This window comes from Podarcis muralis, chromosome 2 (genome assembly GCF_964188315.1).
Source record: "Podarcis muralis chromosome 2, rPodMur119.hap1.1, whole genome shotgun sequence".
NCBI classification, from domain to species: domain Eukaryota; kingdom Metazoa; phylum Chordata; class Lepidosauria; order Squamata; family Lacertidae; genus Podarcis; species Podarcis muralis.
Window position 1 is genome coordinate 6,635,535 of NC_135656.1, and position 24,779 is coordinate 6,660,313.

Below are 24,779 nucleotides of genomic sequence, written 5' to 3' on the forward strand. Positions count from 1 at the left end.
TGTCATTGCTTTTCTCCCAAGAAGCAGGCGTCTTTTAATTTCGTGGCTGCTGTCACCATCTGCAGTGATCATGGAGCCCAAGAAAGTAAAATCTCTCACTGCCTCCATGTTGCTACAACTCCCTTAATCCCTGACCATTACCCTTCCTGGAGTTAGGGCTGATGCGAGTTGGACTCCAACAGCATTCAGAGGGCACCATTCAGAGGGCTGCTTTAGAGTAGCAATTTTCAAGTTTTGGACTTTGAAATAATCAAAAGGATCCACAGACTCTTTCATGCATCCTCTTTAACCATGTGGAAGGGAGAGACTGTAATGTAAAACACTGACTGGGCAGGTTTCCACACCACATCATGGAGGGAAGCCTACATGCTTAGAGAAGGTTCTCTTCTGCAGACATGACCCCCAGTGTGTAGATGGTGGGGAATCAGCATCCAGTGCCTCTCCCCCATTTCTATTCCACTGCATTCAGGTCAGCCACATGTTGCAGAGGATTCTGGTCCTGTTGTAGGCAGCAAGGTTGGCTCAGGCAGAGCCCTGGCTTAGATCTGCTGGGCTCCTTTTTAACACCTGCATAGACTAAGGTTGCAAGGACTCAACCTTCTCTCTCCTGCACATGTAGGGCGAGAGATGAACAAGCCTCCTTTCCAGGACCTCTTGTCCTGCTGCTTAAAAGTCCTCTGATGTTTGGGGAACTGCTGCATTCTAGCATTGTTAGGCCTTCCTTTGGCTTCTGCTGTTCTTAAGGTAGAAGAAAGAAGCCCATGTCTCAAGGTTCCTGGGGAAAGGCTGTCCTTTCAACTACAGCGGCAGAAACAGCAAATGCTGTTGCCCAGCGCAGCTGCTGGGACTGGCCTTGGGCTAAGAAATGTACTGTTTTTGTTCCAAAAGAAGATGAATGTCATTCCATGGCTATCTGGGAAGGGAGCAAAAAAGAGAATTGAACCAGAATCACCTCAGGGACTACATGTGATTCATCATAGCTCTCGGAGGCACTATGGATTTCAAGCCAATGATGTGAGGAGGGGAAAATAGAGAGCTTTGAAGTAAGATGCTGAAGAGGGATAATCCACAATTAAAGCAACTTAAAAAAAAATAGTTGGGAAAAGAACCATTTGCTGAGGTGTATTTATTATTATTTGGCTGAGGTGTGGAGGTGGTGGTGAGAAAATTAATTTGTTAGCATAGTTTTTGTGCCATTAAAGCCTGCAAGCCAAGCAATTTTGGTGCTTTGCTTCACTTCAAAGGAACACTTGGAGGACGTTTTTTAAAACAATCTGTTGCTGCCAAACATAGCCCAGCCCATTAACGAGCTTATTCTTGATTAATTACCTAACTCCAGCCAAGCCCACCTCAACATACATATGTGTGTATATATAGGGAGAGGAGACAGAATTTCTACCTCAGAGAGGGGTCTGGCATCCTTCTCTCTCTTTCTCCCTCTCTCTCCCTCTTTCCCATAATAACTCTTTGCTAAATATTCTTCCCTATATTTTGAATAAGACACAATGAACAGGCAATTCAGTTCCAGGTCTGGGGGTGGGGTCAGGGTCTCCCGCGGCTACAGTTCTTCGACTGCAGCCATTCCTGGAAGGACAAAAGGCAGCTTCACCTCAGTTTCTTTATCCCGGGCTGGGAGAAGCAGTGGAGGGCTAGGGGGTGGCTTTGGGAGCAGAAGCCTATACAGCCTAGGAGTTAACAAAAGCAGCTCCATTAGTCATGGTACAGGTGGAATTGGAGGCTTCTGGGGTGGTGGAATGAGTAGTGGTGGTGGGTTTGGTGGTGGAGGATTTTCAGTTGGGGGGTATGGATCTGGAGGTGGTTCCTTTGCAGGCTTTGGTGGTGGTGCATCAGGAATGGGGGGCTTTGGTGGTGGTCCAAGGATGGGCTTAATAGTTCCTCCTGGGGGCATCCAGCAAGTGACCGTCAACTCCAACCTCCTGTCACCACTCAACTTAGAGATTGACCCCGAGATCCAAAAAGTGCGTGTGCAGGAAAGGGAGCAGATCAAATCCCTCAACAACAAGTTTGCATCCTTCATTGACAAGGTGAGTCAATTGAACGCAACATTGTGGTCGAGTTTGCAGGAAAGGGATGGGCCGCTCAAGGGTACGCTGGATGAAAGCAGATTGCAGGCATCATTCTTCCCAACCAAGGTTTCAGTCTGCCTACCTCCGTGGTTTCCCACAAACCATGTGTGGAATTGCAGATTGTTAGATGTCCTCTTTCACAGGACTACATTTCCCAGAGTCCCATGGGAAGAGGGAATGTCTATTAAAGCATAGTGTGGGTTTGCCTGCTGCTGCTTCTTCTCCAGCTATTTGCCTTATTAAAGCAGCTGCCACACCCCATCCCCATTAACAAACCTTAGGATAAGGTTGTGGGCCTTATTTTTAGTAGAAGACATTTTCGAGCCTGGGTCACCATTATATGCAAGAGCATTTATGTTCATATTCATAAATATTATGGATTTAGATCAGGGGTAGTCAATGTGGTATCCTTCACATTATGGGTAGGCAAAGAGCCAGGGGCCAGATCCAGCCCCATCGCCTTCTTAATCTGGCCTGCGGACGCTCCAGGAATCTGTGTGTTTTTACATGAGTAGAATGTGTCCTTTTATTTAAAAAGCACCTCTGGGTTATTTGTGGGGCATAGGAATTCATTATTTTTCTTTCTTTCCAAAATATAGTCCGGCCCCCCACAAGGTCTGAGGGACAGTGGACTGGCCCCCTGCTGAAAAAGTTTGCTGACCCCTGCTCCACATGTTGTGGCCTGCAACTCCCGCCAGCCACCTATCCATTGGCTATGCTGGCTGAGAATGATGAGCACTGCACTGGAAACCCTGATTTAGATTATGAGTTGCCAGCTTGTAGCATGGGAGGGGCAGAAGCAGCAGGGCTTTCTTGTGGCACTCCTGGAGAGAAGCAGAATGGCCTGTGAGCCTGGCTATGCTATAAAGGCTAGCCTATATTCTTGCCTGCCTCTCCCATGTTGTGCTGCTGCTTGTTCTCCTGCTCAGTAGATCAGAGGCAAAACACCCCGAAGTTGCATATATACTATAGTGCACACTACTAGGATGTCATGCAATACATTGGGCTTGACTTTTTGGTAGGATTGCTACCTTCTCAGCTTTCAACTAGCCACTTAAGTTGTGTCTAACAGAACCTTTATGTGATATTTTAGCTGGTGAAAATACTCCCCCCTCCCATGCTGCAGAAACTAAATTTTTGTTTGCAAAGCTGCTGTTCAAAGGCACAAGCAAAGGCACATCTGTTTTGCCACTATCAGCTGGCAACCTGGGTCACTCAGTGCTCTTAACAGCACAGCTATTTTAGGACTAGGTGGGGGTAGATTGATATGAAAGTAGCATACAGGTTGACTCCTCATAAGTAAAGAGTCTCCAAGAAGATTCTGGAGGCAAAGGCATGCTCATTTTAACACTGTCAAATTTAGGTGAAGAACAAGCTGCTGTCACAGGCAGAAGACCAGTCCAGGAATGGGGAGGAGGCTTGTTTTTGGTCATTTGGCAGTACTATTTATGGGACTTTTGTCGGAAAGGCTGGCTGCCATTGATTTAGAATCATGTTTCACAAAAAGGAGGGTACCGAATTCCCTTTATATGTAGCAATGATGATTAGTTGAAGCTTATCTTTGCTGTAGGAGGCCTCAGGATTCCACCAACACAAGCAAAGGCAAGATTCCTGCATCCTCCTTATGATGTCTTTAGAGAGATGCTTGTACAGCAGAGTGGCGAGGAGTGTGAGCCAGAAAATTCCCAATTCTAGTTTCATCTCAGAGAGGTGGATTTAGGCAAGCCTCCATTGTCAGCCTCCGTTGCCATTGCAAAATGTGGATAATAATACTGGTCTGCCTTACAGGAGTGCTGTAAGTGCTTTGAAAACTTGAAACATTCAAGGGTATGCCCAGCAATTTAAGCCATTCCCTGGGTGTTTTGCATTCATTCAAATATGTGTGTCTCCAGGGTCTTTGATGATTTAAGGGGATTCGCTGAAGAGTACATCTAATCCTCATTGGTCAGTATGGAATAAGGACTGGGCTCTGGTTCCAGTATGCTTTTGACTCAGTTTATAGTTGTGATGATATGACTTTACATACTATGGGTCTCTTGATGGGTTTCAGGTACGGTTTCTGGAGCAACAGAATAAGGTTCTAGAGACCAAATGGGACCTACTACAGCAACACAGCAGCACAGGTACTAAGATCAACATCGAGCCAATGTTCGAGGCTTACATTGCTAATCTCAGGAGACAGCTGGATACCCTGACTGGTGACCGTGGGAGGCTGGATGGAGAACTCAGAAATGTGCAGGATCAGGTGGAAGACTTTAGAAAGAGGTGAGTGAGCCATGAGGGCCTACTTGGGTAAGAAGGCTCAGCATACTCATTGATGCAGCAGAATAGTAAAGGTAAAGGGACCCCTGACCATTAGGTCCTGTCCCGGACAACTCTGGGGTTGTGGTGCTCATCTCACTTTATTGGCCGAGGCAGCTGGCATACAGCTTCCGGGTCATGTGGCCAGCATGACTAAGCCGCTTCTGGTGAACCAGAGCAGTGCACGGAAACGCCATTTACCTTCCCGCCAGAGCGGTTCCTATTTATCTACTTGCACTTTGACGTGCTTTCGAATTGCTAGGTTGGCAGGAGCAGGGACCGAGCAACGGGAGCTCACCCCGTTGCGGGGATTCGAACCGCCGACCTTCTGATCAGCAAGCCCTAGGCTCTGTGGTTTAACCCACCTTGAAAAGGAGGCATGGACAGTACCATTTCAGACTGCAGGAGTGTGTGTGTGTGAGATCCCATTTTTAATGCCCCCCTTAATATAAACCAAAACAAATCTTCCTGGAAGTAGAAAATGAGCATGTAATTATGAAAAGTAGCATAGCCTGGCTCTCTATATCATCATCATCATCATCATCATCATCATCAAACCTTTTATTGGCATCACATACAAACATCCAAAACAGATCAATACAGAATTACCACTTCCCCAGTGGCACAAAACATTTGCTAAAAGAATGGAGGCAGAGCAGTCTATCGTCACATCTTTAGGTCTCCAGGGAGATCAGACGTCCGCAGTGTATTTCGACGACAAAAAACCAAATAGAGATATTTAGACACTAACTTGGTGAGCTCCTGATCAGGCTCTCTATATGCTGTGTTTATTTTCTGCTTGCAAGGAGGTTGTTGTTGTTTTTTAATGTAGGGATTGGGAGCATTTTTTCAAAAAAAGAATTCTGTTCCTGCTGTCTGAAATGGGGAGAGTGCCTCATGAGAAGCCCATAGGCTTCTGGCTGGCCACTGTGAGAGAAGGATGTTGGACTAGATCAGCCATTGGCCTGACCCAACAGGCTCCTCTCAAGTGGCAAATTCCATCCTCCTGCCATCTCAGGTCTCTGATGAGCTCAGTGGTCTGTCATGTGTCAATCCAGCATTAGGAATGAGCTGAAGATGCAATCTAGGTGTTTTCTGGCCTCATAGCAATGCTATCTTCTTTTCTTGGCATGGATTCCAACTTGTGGTTTAGGCTGGAGAAGTTTTCATTGCATATTAAAGAAATGAGGGCATTTAAAGCAAGTATTTACAGGATCATAAAATGCAGCTTGGCTCACAAAAAGAGCCATAAAAACGTGCAGCAGCAAATTCTGTCATATATATTCATGATTCCTTGGCCTGTTGAAAAGCATGTTGGTAGAAAAACACTGTAGAAACTTAGGGGCACAACTGCTTTAAAGGCAAGTGGGACTGAGGCACTTGAGACAGACTTTTAGGACCCCCACACAGATGGGATAGTCATTATGCTCTGACTTGGCTGATTTGAAGAATATTTTTGTATGCACTCCCTCACATATATGCAGCACACACAGATGGCCATGCATGCTGCTTGCATGCCTACAGCAAAAACCAACAAGTGTAATCTCGGCCCCATCTGCCCTATACCTTTAAAGCACTATTATCCCACTTTAAACAGTCATAACCAGGTACCCCCAAACTCGGCCCTCCAGATGTTTTGGGACTACAAAGCGTGTTCTCACTAGCAGAGAGCACGTGTTGCGGTTGGGGAGCAGGCCACCATCATGACTAGGCAAATTTGGGAACCCAAGTAGGAAAAAGGGTTAATTGGGTCGCTGGGGAAATTTGGATGTTGCAAAGTTGGAGGAGGGGTTTAGAGCCTATATATTGAGGAGCTAGACCTGGGGACTTCCTCTTGGCCATTTTGCATCGGATCACCCGCCCCCTCCCTTTTATAGGGTGGTTCTTGGGTTCATTTGACCTTGCTATGCCTGTCATGGGGTCGTTCGCCTTTGAGCGGGGGCCTGGTAGGAATTTTGCCATTTGGCTGATTGGCTTGCCACTTGGTTTTTGCCTACTGCGTAGCAAATCGTCACAACTTGTAAGGTTGGCGGTTAGGCATTGGTTAAATTGGTGATTGGAGGGGTAAGGTGCCTATCCCTCCAAATGATGCGAATGGGAATTCCTTTAAAGGAATCCAGGGGCTTGCCATCCTTTCGTCCTTGTCCGTGGAGCCGGACTTGGGCCGGGCAAGACCCCACCGGAACATGAGGGTGAGAGGTGTTGGACTGTATTTACCCAGCCTCATTTCTCCCCAATACTTGTTTCCCACGCTGGCTTCCGGTGGTGTCCGGAAGTGCCAGCTCTGTCCTTGGGGGGCAAGGACAGATAGTCATAACCAATGCCTAAGCAACCACTCACATTTTCTGTATTTAAATAAAGTTGTGGCCAAAATTATGCCAAAAACCTTAAACAAAAATTAACGTGTGCTGTGTGAATTTTTTGGGGGGTGGCACTGCGGAACTCAACACGCAACTCCCATCATCCCTAGCTAACAGGACCAGTGGTCAGGGATGTTAGGAATTGTAGTCCCAAACATCTGGAGGGCTGAGTTTGGGGATGCCTGGTCACAACTTTACCCCCTAGAATCCTGGGAATTGTAGTTTGTTAAAGAGCTGTAGTTTGCAGAGAGTTATTAGTAGACGTTTTACTTCCCAGGAAGAGGGATGGACTGTGAATTGTATCCCTTTGAGGGGAATAGGGGTGTCTCCTAATAACTCTCAGTGAAACTTACATCTGCGCAATGCATTTAACACTAGTATGTAAGGTTGCAATCCAGATTTCTAAGTAGCAACTAATCTACTCATCTGGACCAGAATCGCATCAAAGGAGGGAAACATTTTCTTGCTATTCTTCCTCTCTCTCAGTTCTCCTTGTTCTCAGAAGAATCCAAATCTGTTTCTTCTCTTAATAGATATGAAGATGAAATCAACAAGCGCACTGCGGCTGAAAATGAGTTTGTTGGCATCAAGAAGGTGACTTTTTTATTTAAAAAAGCAGCAATAAGTAGGAGTCTACTTTCGAGGGGAAATATCATTTTGTCTCAGCTCTTAGAGGAGTCCAGATTAAATGGGTTTCAAATTCCAGCTCAGCTGGCTGTTTTCCAAATAGTTGCCTACTGGCTTTATTATTATCAATAATCAATGAAAGGAAGATGTAGTCAACTGATTGAGGCTGCAATTCTATACCCACTTACCTCAGAGCAAGCATTATTGACCTCTATGGGTCTTACTTCTGAGTAGATATGTAGGACACTTGGCTCTGAGTCAGGAGGCCCTTGGTTCAAACCTTTGCAATGTAAGGCTAATAGTACTGACCTTCTTTACAGATTTCTTGTGACAAATAGTGAAATAATATATGTGAAGCATATGCTTTAGCATAGCTAACAGGAGCCTCCATAATACAGAAGAAGCACATAAGTGGATCACCACTTCTAGGGGACAAACAGCATTGCCTTGCATGTCGAGGTCCCCAGGGCCACCCCAATAACTCACACATCACCCCAAATTTTTTGTTTAAGGTTTTTGGCATAATTTTGGCCACAACTTTTTAAAATTACAAACATGTGAGTCGTTGCTTAGGCATTGGTTGTGACTATCTGCCCCCACCGTGGGGGACAGACTGACATTCCACACACCTGCGAAAGTCAGAAAAGGGGAATACACTTGGGGGTAGCGACAGAGCAGCGAAGCTGCCCTCAGCCCTCCCCAAATGCAGCCAGGAGCTCTTGCAGTGGCCCAAGCCCCCTTGACAGGGTGGACAAGCAATAGTTAGCCCCTGATTCCTTTAACGGAATCCCTTGCAGCAGCAGCATTAGAGGGGCAGGCATAGCCAATCCATGCCCCTCAACCAACCAAACCATAAACCAATGCCTAACCGCAACCTTACAAGTTGTGACGATTTGCTACGCAGTAGGCAAAAACCAAATGGCACCAGCCAATCAGCCAGATGGACAAAATTCCTACCGGGCCTCTGCCCCAAGAGCAGATGACCCCATGACAGGCATAGCAAGGTCAATGCAAACAACCCTAATTCTAGGGAGTGGGGGACGGGCAATCCGATGCACGGGCGAAAAGAGGAAGCCCTAGCCTCGTGCAAGGAGTTTTAGCATTTCTGGCTGTCAATCAACAAATGGCAACATTAACTTCTTCCCAACAACAAGGGAAGCCCAATCGCATCAGTGGCCAACGATCAATTAGCCCGCCCCACAACTTTGGAGTGTCCTGGCGGCCTCCACCGCAACATGTGCTCTCCATGAAGGAGAACACGCTTTCTTTGTGTCCTGCTCATAAGCTTCCAGATGCATATTGGGAAATTATGCAGAACTTCATGGAAAACACATGCTTTGGTTGAAGGAGGACCCAGGTTCAGTCTCCAGTATCTTTAAGGTTTTCTAATGCCCCTGGGAAAGTCCTCTACCAGTCAGAGTTACTGGGCTGAGCACCAACAGCTGCCTATGACTTCTAGCTTGGCTCTAGTCATGTTTAATGTAACATGAATTCAATGCATTTATTTCAGGATGTGGATGGTTCCTTCATGCACAAAATAGAGCTGCAAGCGAAAGGTGATAAACTGAGAGATGAAATCGACTTCCTGAGAGCCCTCTATGAGGCGGTAAGTGCTTAACTTTCTTGATTCAAAGAAATCAGAGTAATGTGGAATCTGATAAGCTGTGTCCTCACTGCTGGAAGCCAAGTTACTTCTTGCAGAAAGAAGTGGGCTGACTCATGTGAGAAAGAGGACACGCAAAAGATGTTTCAGCTGAATAAGTTGAAAATGGGACATGTGACTGGCTCCTTGGCAGATTCTGGAGGACAACATTTCATAGGTCTGCTGGGGAGTTAAATGCGAGCCTTGTTCAGTCATTTTTTGAATTTTGCACAGACCCAGGAATGAATCATGGGAGTTGTGAGTGAACTCAATATTGCATTGATGGTGCTCTAAAATATTTGTTTTAGAGTTGGTTATTTCTACATCAGTTCAAAGTGGTGTTAGGAATCAGAAATGGGATTCTGCAGGACAGCAAGGGAGGCAAAATGAAAACAAAACCAGTTGCTCCTATCAGGCAAAGCCTTACAAGGGGACAAAATCTGGCATGCATTAGACACAACCTGGGTTTTTTTTTGGGGGGGAGGGGGTTATTGGGTTGTTGTTTTTATTTTGATTATATATTTTTATTTTGTTCTGTGAGACCTCTGGGTATAGGGCGGTATATAAATATAAATAAAATAAAATAACCCAGTTATTTTATGTGATGGGGAAAGCCCTATACATTCAAAGGAAAGGATCTGATAGGGAAACACGAATGCACAGGAGTGCTCTTTGCATGTCACAACATAAACTCTGCTGTGGATCAGATGGTTCTTTATAGAACTGGGTGGGGAACCTGTGTTTCTCCAGATGCTGCTGGACTACAACTCCCATCATCCCTGCCCATTGGCTGGGGCTGATGGGAGTTGGAGTCCATCCACTTCTGGAGGTGCCACAGATTCCTCATCTCTGTTTCAGAGCTTTACTTTAAATGAAGGACAAAAAAGTTATTTAGAGTCTAGCCACAGAGTGAAGAACGTATGAGAGGGAAATTCCATGCAAGTTTATTTCAAAGTAAGTAAGTAAGTGGTACTAACTCCCAGGTAGGTAGGTAGGTGTGCATAGAATTTCATTGTGAGTCACATTTTATAATATGGCTGCCACACCCAGTATGCCTGAAACTAGTGGCTGTTCCACATGCTGGAGTGGTAAGAAATTAAGGTTGCCATATATCCAGAATTTCCCAGACATAGCCGGGATTTGGCTGCCGAAAAAAGTGTCTGTGCCAAAATCGCTGTAATGTCCAGGAAAATCCATACGTATGGCAACCCATGTCAGAAGTGTAGAATTTGGCAAATTTCTTTCAAAAAAAGCTCAAAAACTTTGGTGCCCGGATTTCCCCTATTTGAAATATGGCAACCCTAAAGAAATCATTTCAGAATTATTATGTTTTTGGCGGGGGATGTTCCTTCTGCTATTTGAGAGCAGCTAAACTCCTCGATTCCATTTCAGATTTGAGGCTTGCCACACTGGGCTCACAAACAAACATATGCCAGGTTTTGCCATGAATGCGCAAATGCCTCCTGCGCTTGGCACTGGTCAGTCATGTCACTGACACACGTTGGTGTGAGACTCATGGCCAGGCATAGCAGAAACAGTGAATCTAAAATGGCAGAGGTCTTTGCAGAATGTGCCACATGATGCTGAACTCTGCTATGTCTCTTGTATAACTGTTGTATAATTCTACAGTATCTCTAGTAGCAAGCCATATGGCCTGGGCCAACACGTGGGTGGTCCTCCACTCCCGCCTGTGTGGTTTATCTCCACACCACTGCCATCCATTGGCAGAAATGTTTGACAGCAGGATGGGTGATGAATCACATAGTGGAGGTCTGGTCTGTGTTTTGAGCTGGTACACACATTATAAAGGTTTCCATGTGGAGCATCTGCCATGCAGAGGCAGAGAAAGATGGCCTCCCTGTGGTGGTCCCGTCATGGAAAGGTTTTCTCATTTAGTCACTTCTTAATAATTAATTTTTTCACTCAGCTGTAATCCTAAAATCCCTGGGTAGGTTGTTGTTGTTGTTTAGTCGTTTAGTCATGTCTGACTCTTCGTGACCCCATGGACCAGAGCACACCAGGCACTTCTGTCTTCCACTGCCTCCCACAGTTTGGTCAAACTCATGCTGGTAGCTTCGAGAACACTATCCAACCATCTCGTCCTCTCTCGTCCCCTTCTCCTTGTGCTCTCCATCTTTCCCAGTATCAGGGTCTTTTCCAGGGAGTCTTCTCTTCTCATGAGGTGGCCAAAGTATTGGAGCCTCAGCTTCAGGATCTGTCCTTCCAGTGAGCACTCAGGGCTGATTTCCTTAAGAATGGATACATTTGATCTTCTTGCAGTCCATGGGACTCTCAAGAGTCTCCTCCGGCACCATAATTCAAAAGCATCAATTCTTCGGCGATCAGCCTTCTTTATGGTCCAGCTCTCACTGGGATACTAAGAACTTGTTTTTTTCATGCAGGAACTAGCTCAGATCCATGGACAGATCAGCGACACCAGCGTTATCCTACAGATGGACAACAACCGAGATCTAGATCTCAACAGCATCATTGCTGAGGTGAAAGCACAGTATGAAGACATTGCTAACAGGAGCCGGGCCGAAGCAGAAGCTTGGTATCAAAGCAAGGTGAGACCTTCTGCAGACTTTATCTTTGGCGCTCAGTGACTAAGAGGCCTCTGATCCATATCTGGGCCCTATTTTTCAGTCAACAGAGAAGCCTGAGGCAAATGAAAACTAAGTTGAACTTGCAGACCAAAAATATTTTAAATCCAAAATGTTCCATTTTAATGGGAATATTTGCCAAATTGGATCTCAGTTCCTACTTTTAAAATTGGAGTTGGCTCTGGAAGAGAGGAAAATCAACCACTGGTGGAAAGCCTCTGATAAGCAAAAGGCCTACTACACCCAATAGCACTGCCATTCTTACTTGATATGGGAGCATCCCAGAAGCTCATAGGACCCTAGACATATTTCTTTATTGTACATTCATGATTATTTTTTGCTCATGGTGGCATGAGGGTGATTATATCTGCAATCCCACTTTCGATGACATTTGTGTCTGGAAAAAGTTTCAGGGTGAACATACTGCTTCAATTTCAACTGTTGCATGTCCCATGGCTTCCTGTGGAAACCATGTAACTTTTTGTGCCACAAATATTTGGGGATCCTTTTTGTCCTGCCCCTCCAAATGCAATAACGTAGAACCATCGGAGAAGCATCACAGAAGGATGATTGACTCAGTGACATGTTGCAGAATACACCCTTCTTTAAAAAGTGCGGAAGGATTCAAAGAGACAGTGCAAGAAGAATCTTCTGGGTGGCAAGCCTATTATTCAGGTTGCCTAGCCTATTATTGTGGTTGTTGTTGTAATATTTATTTATGTCCCACCTTTTTTCCTGGTGGAACTCAAGGCAGCTTACAGCTAAAAGCACGAATTGCTAAAAACATAGAAAAATAATAAACATTAATAGATTCCAAAGTATATAGATAAAAAAAATTCAAGCATTTGCTACCAAGGAAGCTATCAAACCACTTATAATTATAATAAAAACAGCACGGCAGCAGCACTTTCGTTAAAAGCAGTCCATTGTCAAAAGCCTGTTGAAACAAGAAGGATAACAAGGAGGGAGCCAGTCTCACTTCTCCAGGAAGGGAGTTCCAGAGCCTAACCAAGCTCCCCTTTCCCAAATCCTAGAACTGGTACTGCTTAAAGTAGCTCAGTTACCGAAGAATGTGTTTCTGCATTGTAGTTTCAGGAACTTCAGAGTACAGCAGCTGGTCACGGTGATGACCTGAAGAGTACCAAGAACGAGATTGCAGAGCTGAATCGAATGATCCACAGACTGAAAGCAGAAATTGATAACGTTAAGAAACAGGTGGGGACCATTTTAATATAGCAACGACTGAATCTATGGCATGTGTGTATTTCATCCCCCTCCTTCTTTTTTCCCTTCTTTTTATTATTTATTCAATTTGTATTTTCTTGCAAGTTCAGGCTGGGTGGAGCCTTTGCTCAATGGCAGAACACATGGACGGTATGCACAAGGTTGCAGGTTCAGTCTCTGCTTGGTGATGCACATGGTGGGGGAATATGGGCTAGCATTTTGATGTCAGCGACATGGGGTGGGTGCTGCAAAAAACCTGCGTGCATGAGTAGTGCTGGTCCCACAATAAACACCCACCTGGAAGCAGCTACAGACAGCAGTTCCTGACAGTTGCTCACCACCCACCATTCTTCCATCCCAGATCTCTCTCACACTATAAACTTACTAAAACAGGAGCTAGAACCCTTCTCAAAAGTGTCATCAGGCCTAATATTTGTGGCTGCTGTTTGGTGCTCAGCACTAAATTGGGGAAAGCTGAGAAAATCTCAGTGGACACGGTGAAATTTATTTCTGTCCTGCTGCCACTTCTGTTTTTCCTCCTGAGCCCCTTGACTGAAATAACAGCAGAAGAGAAAAAAGACAGGGACTGTTATAGATTCACCTTCGTGGCTAATTGTGGCTTTGTGGCTGTAATGGGAAATAGTTCAAGGTAACAAATCCTGCAACCCTGATTCAATTTGTGCCTGCTGCAGCTACTTTTACTTTAAACTTGCATTTAACCAAAGGTTTTTATAGAGCCAAACATGGATCTCTTAGTCCACTGGGGAACATCTGTTCATGCACCGTGATACTAAAATAATGTATTGGTATTTGACACATCAAATCCATGCTAACTTAAGATATTTTAAGTTAAAGCTGGGTGTATAATTCCAAACTACTCCGGAAAAGAATTAGTTTGGCCCTGTAAGTTACCTGGTTGGGAAACTGCCTAGGAATTGTATTGGGCAGCCCATATGAGTTCCTTGGAGCAGGATTGTGTAAATAAATACATATATACATACAATAGGTAAAAAGGTAAAGGGACCCCTGACTGTTAGGTCCAGCCGCGGACAACTCTGGGGTTGCGGCGCTCATCTCACTTTATTGGCCGAGGGAGCCGGCGTACAGCTTCCGGGTCTTATGGCCAGCATGACTAAGCCACTTCTGGCGAACCAGAGCAGCGCACGGAAATGCTGTTTACTTCCCACCGGAGCGGTACCTATTTATCTACTTGCACTTTGACGCATTTTCGAACTGCTAGGTTGGCAGGAGCAGGGACCGAGCAACGGGAGCTCACCCCGTCGCAGGGATTCGAACCGCCGACCTTCTGATCAGCAAGTCCTAGGCTCAGTGGCTTAGACCTCAGCACCACCTGTGATGCTGTGACACATACCATAGATAGCCTTAATTATAGGGAGAGACAGAAAATAATCAAAATTCACAGAGGATTCTGTGAGCTACACTTTAAATTGATTGCCTTTCAGTTTGATGTTTATCTAGCCAGCAATCCAGACTATCATCTGGAATATTTAGACTGACCTCTTGAGAAACTTACCATGCCTCCAGCTGATCCTTTCCATTCTGACACCGAAATGGGAACCAAGTTATGAACGTGTGTTCACGAGGAAAACTGCTATCATTTCATGAAAACAGGGTTAGGTGTCTCTGCGCTTCTTCTGTAGCAGATGTATGGAAAGAGCTGATTTGTGACCAGTGGGCTCTTGAACTATCTACACGTAACACTGACAAGGCAATATTACATATTATGCTGTATGTAAAATAAGCACTTTAGGAAGTAGGAAGCTACTGACTATTTGACTTTCCTGATACCTGCTGTAGATTGCTCAGCTCCAGACAGCTATCGCTGATGCTGAACAGCGAGGCGAAATGGCCCTGAAAGATGCCAGAATGAAACTCACTGATCTTCAGCATGCCCTACAAAGTGCCAAGGATGAGCTGGCGCGCCTACTGCGGGATTACCAGGAGCTCATGAATGTCAAATTATCCCTGGATATTGAGATTGCTACATATAGAACTCTGCTGGAAGGAGAGGAATGCAGGTGGGTGCCATCTTGCGATGGCTTTATTTCATACCAGGTGTTGTAGCGTACTTTCGTTTGACACAACACGGCTAATGCCTGCATACTTGGGGTGTGAGTATCCATATTCAAATCTAGGTAAAGGTAAAGGTACCCCTGCCCGTACGGGCCAGTCTTGGCAGACTCTGGGGTTGTGCACCCATCTCACTCAAGAGGCCGGGGGCCAGCGCTGTCCGGAGACACTTCCGGGTCACGTGGCCAGCGTGACATCGCTGCTCTGGCGAGCCAGAGCCGCACACGGAACGCCATTTACCTTCCCGCTAGTAAGTGGTCTCTATTTATCTACTTGCACCCGGGGGTGCTTTCGAACTGCTAGGTTGGCAGGCGCTGGGACCGAGCAACGGGAGCGCACCCCGCCGCAGGGATTCGAACCGCCGACCTTTCGATCGGCAAGCCCTAGGCGCTGAGGCTTTTACCCACAGCGCCACCAGCGTCCCATATTCAAATCTACACATACTTTAATACCCTAAAACTATACATTTGGCTTTGTCTAACTGTCAGATACCTTCAGCAAAGATATGCCTGGTTAGTTTGTTCACGTCAGGGTGTGAAATACTGCCTGCCCACTCTTTGCCCTTCAGTGTTGCCTTAAGTCTCGGATACAGTATTAGCCTCCCAGTTTCTCCTGCTTGCCCATTCTTTGATCGCCTGTTATGAAGACCATACTTGGGCCGGCCTCCTTTCTCTTTGGCTCCTCCTCCCATTGAGCTGATGTTTCCTCTGTCACGCTTCCCCTCAGATCTTTGCTTCCTCCAACCATTATTCACAAGTCCAACTCACTTAGCATGCTCTCGCCCTTCAGCAATGCTGCCCCAGGATTCCCTGCTCCTTAGATGCCTCCTCTCCCTCACTTGGGCTTCCTGCCCCTACCTGCCCTCTCTCACCTTCCACTCCCCTTCCTACCAGCAATACATAACAGTGGTACCTCAGGTTACAGACACTTCAGGTTACAGACTCTGCTAAACCAGAAATAGTACCTCAGGTTAAGAACTTTGCTTCAGGATGAGAACAGAAATCGTGCTCTGGTGGCGTGGCGGCAGCGGGAGGCCCCATTAGCTAAAGTGGTACCTCAGGTTAAGAATGGTTTCAGGTTAAGGAATGAACCTCCAGAACGAATTAAGTTCTTAACCTGAGGTACCACTGTTCTCCCTCTTGTCCACGGGAACCAGATACACAGACATACGCATACACACCCTTCCACACACACAAAGTTAGTTTCTATATCTTTAATGGTTGTGTAGGAGAGGTTATGTTGGTACAAGAGGCCTTCCTCTCTCATTCCAAAGTTTTCTCTTCTGTACAACAAAAGTTCTACAGGACTCTGTACGAAACAAATGCAAGAACTCTGTATTTGAATCTGGTCACCCTACTCCTGTACCTAAAACCTACATGAGATATTTTGTAGCCAAATGGATAGTACACATTTCTGTGTGGGAAGTGAAATATTTCAACCTAAACTGATCCTTTCCCCACATTCCACAAAACCACGCAGAATACTCATGGACATGCTATGCCATCATGGTAGCTCAGAAAATACAATGGTACCTCGGGTTAAGTACTTAATTCGTTCCGGAGGTCTGTACTTAACCTGCATCTGTTCTTAACCTGAAGCACCACTTTAGCTAATGGGGCCTCCCATGCTGCCGCACCGCCAGAGCACGATTTCTGTTCTCAACCTGAAGCAAAGTTCTTAACCTGAAGCACTTATTTCTCGGTTAGCGGAGTCTGTAACCTGAAGCGTATGTAACCTGAAGCATATGTAACCCGAGGTACCACTGTAGTTAGAAGGGGGTTTTAAATGATAGGCATCAGCCAGTTTATAAACATAGAACATGGCATGATTCGCCCAGTTTGGGATTTTGCAAGAGAATCATTCAGGTGGTGGCACCCATTATTCCTGCTTTTTATTACATTTATTCATGTGGGCATTGAAACGCAGATACATTTGCACGGCATTTATCCAATCATGTAAAATGTCTCATATTTAATGGATCTCTTAGCCAATATCTATGTGCATACTTAGGAAGTATTGCCTGCTGTTGCACATCATAAGTAACATTGCATGCATATGTCATAGAATTTTGTGTTTCCACATGCATTTTATTTGCATTCATATTAGCTGAAGCAGCTTATAACATTGGGTGGATTTTAAAAATGCAAATGCACAAATGTTTTACATGCATATAAGTAGGTCTGTGTTCGTTTATTAGTAGATGTGTATCTAATGCATTTTTAAAAAACATAATGCTACTTAGAGACTATTCATAAAAGGAATCTCTATTCATAAAAGGGTCTCTTAGCCCCTATCTTGGGCATGAAAGGCCTACTGACAGTTATGCAATGGTGAAAAACAGGTACTCTGTACATGCTTAGAGGAACCTGCAACTTTCTTATTATTTGCTTATGTGCCTAAGGCTGACGTCTGGCATTCAAAACAGATTCCAATACGACTCCTGTTGCTTGATAAGTCTCAATGAGTAAAAAGACCAGCCATTCATTCCTGGTCAAAGTGCTCCCACATATAAGCACCCTCACCACTTGAGGGAGCTCTTTGGTGATTGCTCCATGGCTGAAGTTGCTTGGCACTATTAATTGGCCCCTGGGGGCAGGTTTTGCAACTGGGGAAAGGAGAGGGAGTGTGCATGGCAATGTCAGGGGTGATTACATGGACTTACACCATAGTCCCAGCCAGTGGCAAAATGTTTCCCACTGAGATCTGAGCTCAACCGCACAATGACAGCAACCATGTAATGTAGACTATCTCAGAGGCAGAGCACTGGTTCCACTAGTTCGACTGGTGTGTCCTCCACCCCAGGATTGTGAGAAATGGTTAAGCCTGAAGCTGGCAAACAACCCCAGAAACCACTGTCAGTCTTTCACTCTGAGGCTGTGATTGCAGAATCCCCAGAGGCAGGGATAATGAAACGGCTTAGGACCGCAGCAACTGGGGGAACAAAATGGTGTGAACTGCCCCTCTGCTTACCAAATCAGAGTCCCCGTTTCTTCACAAGCCACCCCCCTTCATACGCCTCCAGGGGGCGGGTCCAAGGCCTTTTGTTTCCTGAGATGATAGACAAGACACTGACTCCCTTCCCTAATTTGATGCACAGAAACCAATTGGACCGGCAGTTGAATTGTATTTCATTGCTGGCTAGCTTCTACTACACCTGACAACTTAGCTTATTAGGAGTAGAGCAGACTGTGTGGCAACAATCCCTACCTCCCAGTATTTGCTGGGAGAGCATGTTGAATGTTTCAAATTCCAGTTATGAGGGGTGCTACAAAGTTGTGACATGACTTGGAAATTCAAAAAACATTCAGGTTAAATTAATATAATTTAGTTTTACTTGGTAAAATTAAAAGTATGTAAAATTGCATAGGAAAAATTAAAAATGGTTGTCAGATACTTGCATTATATAATATTATAGAATACATAATACACAATACGTAATATTAATTATATTATATTCTTGCTATTTATTCTTATTATTTCTATTCCCTGACATTTTCAGAAGGTAAAATTAAATTTCTTTGGTTTTCTGAAAGCTTTGTCATCAAATGTAGACTTACCAAGCTAAATGTTGTCCAAACACAAAAATAATAGCGGATTTGAATTATTCACACCCAAAAACATACAGTGGAACTTCGGGTTACATACCATCCTCCTCATCCTCCTTATGAATGCTTCGGGTAACGAGCTCCACTAACCCGGAAGTAGATGCCCCTAGTTGTGAACTTTGCCCCGGGATGCAAGTGGAAGTTGCACGCCAGTGGCGCGGCGGCAGCGGGAGGCGCCATTAGCGAAAGCGCACCTCATGTTAAGAACGGTTTTGGCTTAAGAACGGACCTCTGGAACGAATTAAGTTCGTAACCGGAGGTACCACTGTATTTTAAAGACTGCTCACCGAAAAACATTGCAAAATTATGTTTCACCCCCTAAAATGACACACCCTATTGTGGTTGCATCATCCTGGCCAATGGTTGGGCCGGCCCTGTGAGGCCTCCCACAAGCTCAAACCAAACCTGTGTCCCTTTCTCCCATTTAGTCAACATGTCAGAACAGCCATTTGGTTGAGGAAAAGGGCAATCTCACGGTCACTTCCTAGAGGTCCCCCGCTTTCAGGTATTGGAGGACGGGGTAGTTTGTCAGAAGGTCAGGCACATGAATTCCTTTTAAAAGTGGGAAAATTCTCAAGGAACAATGTGCAATTTCACCTGAGAGCAGTATCTCCTGTTCCTGTAGTGGCTCTAAAATATATTCTGAGTGGAAAGGTCTCTCTCTCCACTCACAGTATGTATGGTGAGGTGCTGGGCATTACTGTGAATTTGCAAATCATAAACCTATGGCCAGTACCATCTGGAAGGCTGTGAGTTGCCCATCTCTGCCTTAGGACTGCTGGGCCAGAGCAACGTGGAAACCTGCTATATGTAATTTTACACCAACAACCCAGGTTAGGGTGGAAGATGTTGCCTGCCATGACACCAGTGATGGACAAGGGCAGGAAATGCTGCCCGACTAATCCTGGTAGTGTAAACGAACCATTGAGCCTCCCCAGGCTATAGAATGGGGCCTTCCAGATGTTGCTGGACTACAGCTCCCATCATGCCTGATGCTCACTGGGAATGATGGGAGTTGGAGTCAATGATATTTGGAGGTCAAGAAGTTCCCCATCCTTGGTCTAAGGTATGCAGATGCATGACTGGGATCTAGAGGAGGGCTCTTTAGTAAGTTTTCTTGCAGGGAGAGACATGCAGCTTCTCTTGTCCTTGGATGGCAAGCTTCATTTACTAGGAAATCTCCTTTTGTATGCAAGATACCAGGGGCCCTAACTTCCTCCATGTCTGATCTCCCCACTGAGTGACTAAAGTGCCAGGCAGAGTTTCTTGCTCTGTGTCTGGAAACTGTCCTTATGACTTCTTCTTGTTGTTGTTTAGTTGTTTAGTCGTGTCTGACTCTTCGTGACCCCATGGACCAGAGCACGCCAGGCACTTCTATCTTCCACTGCCTCCCGCAGTTTGGTCAAACTCATGCTGGTAGCTTCAAGAACACTATCCAACCATCTCGTCCTCTGTCGTCCTCTTCTCCCTGTGCCCTCCATCTTTCCCAACATCAGGGTCTTTTCCAGGGAGTCTTCTCTTCTCATGAGGTGGCCAAAGTATTGGAGCCTCAGCTTCAGGATCTGTCCTTCCAGTGAGCACTCAGGGCTGATTTCCTTAAGAATGGATAGCTTTGATCTTCTTGCAGTCCATGGGACTCTCAAGGGTCTCCTCCAGCCCCATAATTCAAAAGCATCAATTCTTCGGCGATCAGCCTTCTTTATGGTCCAGCTCTCACTTCCATACATCACTACTGGGAAAACCATAGCTTTTATTATACAGACCTTATGACTTAGCAGACATATTTATTTTGCCTGGGCACTGTTTCATAGGATTGTACTGTGACGCACCTTAATCATTTTGCTCAAAAGCATTTCATCCTTGAATGATTGGCTGACTTGCCTTCAATGTTTTTCTCTCACTAGGATGTCTGGAGAACTCACCACCCCTGTAAGCATGTGTAAGTATTTTAGTTATACTACTTTTCACTGTGAATGTCCATGATACCGCACTCTTTCCCATAGAATTTACCTCTGGGCTGAAGTTCCTGGGCTGAAGTTCTCCCAGTCAAGAATTGTGCAGGACTTCTGAAGGCTCTTTTGAGAACTTCATAGAATTGGGAAGAACGAAGGGACTGGGAAGCTTAGATGGGGTTCATCTGCTTTGTGTGCAGGAGGTCTCAGATTTCATCCTTAGCATCTCCAGATAGCAGATTAAGCTGAATTAAACTGAAATCCCACAGAGCTGCTGCCAGTCAATGTACTGAACTAGGTGTAACAATGGTCTGACTTACTATAAGGCAGCTTCCTATGTTGCTATGAATCTCACATCCATACCATACATTTAAAGTATATGGCTTCTCCCAAAGAACCCTGGGAACTGCAGTTTCATTGGGGTGCTGGGAACTTTTAGTTCTATGAGGGCTGAGCTACAGTTCCCAGGATACTTTGGGGGAATCTATGTGTCTTAAATATGTTTTAAATGTATAGTGTGGTTTCTAACAGACGCCTTGTCACGTATCCCATCAAGAACCTCCAGGGAACAATATTTCATAGCTTCTAAGTGGCCAACTTTGACTGAAGACACAAAATAGTTTCCTTCCAGAAACCCTAGACAGTCTGAAGGAGGGCTCCCTGCACTCATCCCCTCTGTTGACTGTAGTAAAGAGATTTTGTAGGTTTTTGTATTGTTTTAAAAATACTAAAATGTGTGGTTATGTGTACACCACTGGCAGTGATGCTTCTTATATACCATACCTTGCCAAAGCCCCTTTTAGGCTTTATACTCATATATATTTCTCTATATGATCTCTTTGGATGGAAACTTACTTAAAAAGTTTATTGGTACTATTGCGTCACCTCACATCTCAAACCAAAAGTTTGATGGTGATCTGTAGATGAAAATATATATACAGGAGAAGCCAGCGGTGGATGTTGTAATTTTGAGTTAGCAAATACCCACAGGTTGACCAAAATGCATTAAGGTTACAACAGAGAGATCACATTTCCAGATACAATAAATGATGCCACCCTAGGAATAATCTAACTAGAAAGGAGGCAAGCCTTGAAGTAATCCTGAGTGCTGCCTGGGATCTGGTGAAAGATGTAGGTGTTCTCATACCGGCTGTTGCAAATAAGTCCAAGGGGATGCCTGTGTGGTTAACAAGCAGAATCAAGGAATAAAAGCAGAATAAAAGGCAAGAAGGATTCTTTGGGGAAAATGTAAGCCTTGCCCAAATGAGGAATATCAAAACAGGGACAAATTCTGGCGGGAACAAAAATGCAAGTGGACAAGAAGGCAAGTGAAAATAATAATAATAATTTGAGGAGGGTATGTAAATAATAATAATTAAAACTTATGATAAGTAATGTATCAGAGGCAGGGAAATAAATCAGAGGCAGGAAACGAGTTGGTTTGGCCTCTCAATGGGGTGCTGAATTGGACAGATCTTCGGTCTGATTCAGCAGTGCTCAGTCATGAAACAAATTTATACATTATATTTGTTTTATTGCATTTATACCCCATCTTTCCTCCAAAAAGCTCAAGGTGGCTTACTTCCTTCTCCCTTGCCCCAATTTATACTCACAGTCACCCTGTGGGTTAGGCTAGGCTGCGAGGCAGCGATGGGCCCAAGGTTACCCAGCGAGCTTTGCAGTGTTTTGCATGCCGTGACATTTGCTTGGAGAATTTCTCTGGAGCATCTTTCAGTAAAATGCCTTTTTTTCTCCCCAGCGGTGATCAGCAGCTCTTCTACCATGGGCGGAAGCAGTTACGGCCTTGGTGGTGGTGGCGGCGGCGGCCGTGTGAGCAGCGGAGGATTTTCCCTGGGTGGTGGTGGTGGTGGAGGTGGTGGCAGCGGCGGCGGCAGCCTTCATCTTGGAATGGGGGGTGGCAGTGGCGGCGGTTATGGCATGAGCAGTGCGGTCACTGCAGGAGGGAGCAGTTACAGCTCTGGCTTTGGTGGGGGGCTGAGTTCAGGAGGGGGAGGGGGCTCCTTGAGTGTGAGATACAGCTCAACAACCTCATCATCAAGCAAGAAAGTACGGTAGTCAGATAAAAAGGAAAGCAACCACAAGTGCAGCCACTTCTAGAAAATGTTCATATCTGTTCTAACTGCCCGCAGCAACACCCAGCCTCCAAGCTAGTTGTCCTTGACTCAATGATGGGAGAAATGGTCCCCCAAATGACCACACACAGGAATGCAGTGGATATTCATGAAGAATGCCTTTCCACAGTGCCCCCTAGCCTATAGATTCTGTTGTTTAAGGCTATATTTTCCAATTAGCATCATCATTCTGGCTGCACAAACATCTAGACCTCATTGAAATAAACGAGAGCAAACTTGACCAGAGAGCAGCGCATCTCCTACTTTGTTTATCTTTTTCATTCAGTCCCTGTTTCCCCCCTTCTCTCTGACACGGTTAACATTGGCTGCAGTGCAAGAATTCAGAACCACTTGCAGCGTGAATGAATCGAGGCACCCACATTAAATTGCGTCAGCTGCTGTCTCTGTTCCAGTTGTTTGGGAGGGAGCGGGGACGGAACTGGCATGACAGTTTGAAATCTTTCAAAAAGTCCGACAAAACCAGCAGGAAATTTACTTCAAATTTTGGGTATTTTTTTTCTCTCCATTGAAGGCAAATAATATAACACTTGGATCCCATTGTAATATTGCAATCATTTGGGGGCATGCTCCAACTGCAAAAAAAATAAATAAAGCACTTTAATACCCTGCTGATTTCAGTGAGAGAATTAAGGATGTAATTCAACTTTGCCCACTGAAATGAAAGTGGCTGATAAAATGCTTAATCTTTGGCTGGATTGTACTGCTTAAAAACAAAACAAAACAACACCCTAGAAAACTTGAGTATGTCAAAGAATGACATTTATTTTAGATCATAGCTTCACTTCAAAAGACACATTTGAAATAAATCCCTACTTCTAATGACTTTGTTCTAAACTTTAGGCAGCAACTGAATGTACAGTTACACACAGGGTTTTAGAATGTGTAACACTATGTGAAATGCAACCTTAATGTCTGTGTTTTTCCCTATGAAATTCCATTGCTCCATTTGCAGATTTGTGGACTGATCTCTTGGAGCACCTAGAAGTGTGGAATGCAATGTATACCATCCTCCAGCCAAGGTGACACTGGGAATATCAAATACCATTTTATATATTAAAATAATTTTGCCATAAAAGGCATCTGATATCCCAGTCTGTGCAATCTGATGCACGTCTAACTCAGAACTAAGCCCCATTATGTTCAGTAGGACTTACTCACAGGTAAATGGCTGTACTCTTATGGATCCTATATCCACTTGCCTGAGTGTAAGTCCCCTTGAACTCAGGGGTCTTTACTACAGAGTAGACATATTGTGGATTGCACTGTTCATTTATTTTGAATGATTATAAACCACTTCTGACACCATGTGCCACAGGCACAGTCAAAACAGGGAATTGTTTAATAAACAAAAGGAGCAAGTGCACCAATCAATCAGCTTTGGTTCTTTTTTAATTTTAATGAGTGCCCAGGACAATGATAGCGTTTGGCTTCATCAACGTCACAGTTGCAGCTCCTAAGTGGAGCACATATTTGTCTTGGTTGGGTTGTTTTGCAAAGTGATGAATTTTACAAGTTTGAATAGAATTGACACACTGTTGGAGATTTTAAGGAATCCATAACTTAGCAAGCACATTCACTTTGATTGGTTTCTGTCTGCTAGTGCTTATTGTAAATAAAATTGCAGAGGCCCATCCTTTTCTCACTGTTCATTTTTCTGCATGATCTTTATTGCCAATAAACTGCATTGTAATATTTCTTTCCTGCAAGTGTTTTTTTTTTTAATAAAAATTTAAAGTATAATGGAAGGATACCATGCAGCCTTGCAGAATTGCCTGGATCACATACAATCTGGGCAAGGAAGAGTCTAGTATAGGGAGCCTGTTGGGTCTCTGGTGAGACCAGAACATACTACCACATGGAAATACAGGAGTGAACTGAGCTCCTGTAAATGAGGGTGGAAGGAAATGTGGTTTTGTGTGTGGATGTGTGTCTGTGGATGTGCGTTAAATGTATGATGCACACACAGTCAGTTTCAGAAATTAAATAAAGTCATCCCAGCTGAAGACGGCTAAAACTCAGAGTCAAATCACCTACTGGAAGTTTATTAGATGAGTCGCAGCATCCCTAGTGCCATGGGCCACATGACAAAAGAAAGCTCAACTCCTGTATAGTCTGATGAAGCATGGAAAGATTA

At 44.7% G+C, this 24,779-nt stretch overlaps 1 protein-coding gene across 1 annotated transcript; it reads left to right on the forward strand.

Annotated features, from left to right (window-relative positions):
- The first annotated feature begins 1,413 nt into the window (after positions 1-1,413).
- On the forward strand, positions 1,414-22,587 carry LOC114592995 (keratin, type II cytoskeletal 6A-like). The gene is made up of 9 exons (XM_077923817.1): positions 1,414-2,045; positions 4,138-4,352; positions 7,282-7,342; positions 8,886-8,981; positions 11,420-11,584; positions 12,710-12,835; positions 14,663-14,883; positions 20,445-20,479; positions 22,252-22,587. Exons 1-9 carry the CDS (start codon positions 1,506-1,508, stop codon positions 22,566-22,568), a joined length of 1,776 nt encoding a protein of 591 aa, XP_077779943.1. The 5' UTR covers positions 1,414-1,505; the 3' UTR covers positions 22,569-22,587.
- The last annotated feature ends 2,192 nt before the right edge of the window (positions 22,588-24,779 follow it).

What these genes read in the sequence shown, in the direction of transcription:
- LOC114592995 (XM_077923817.1), top strand. Translation starts at nt 1,506, where the DNA reads ATGAACAGGCAATTCAGTTCCAGGTCTGGGGGTGGGGTCAGGGTCTCC. An exon ending in TTGCATCCTTCATTGACAAG is followed by an intron (nt 2,046 to 4,137) that starts GTGAGTCAATTG and finishes GATGGGTTTCAG; the next exon opens with GTACGGTTTCTGGAGCAACA. An exon ending in TGAGAGCCCTCTATGAGGCG is followed by an intron (nt 8,982 to 11,419) that starts GTAAGTGCTTAA and finishes TTTTTCATGCAG; the next exon opens with GAACTAGCTCAGATCCATGG.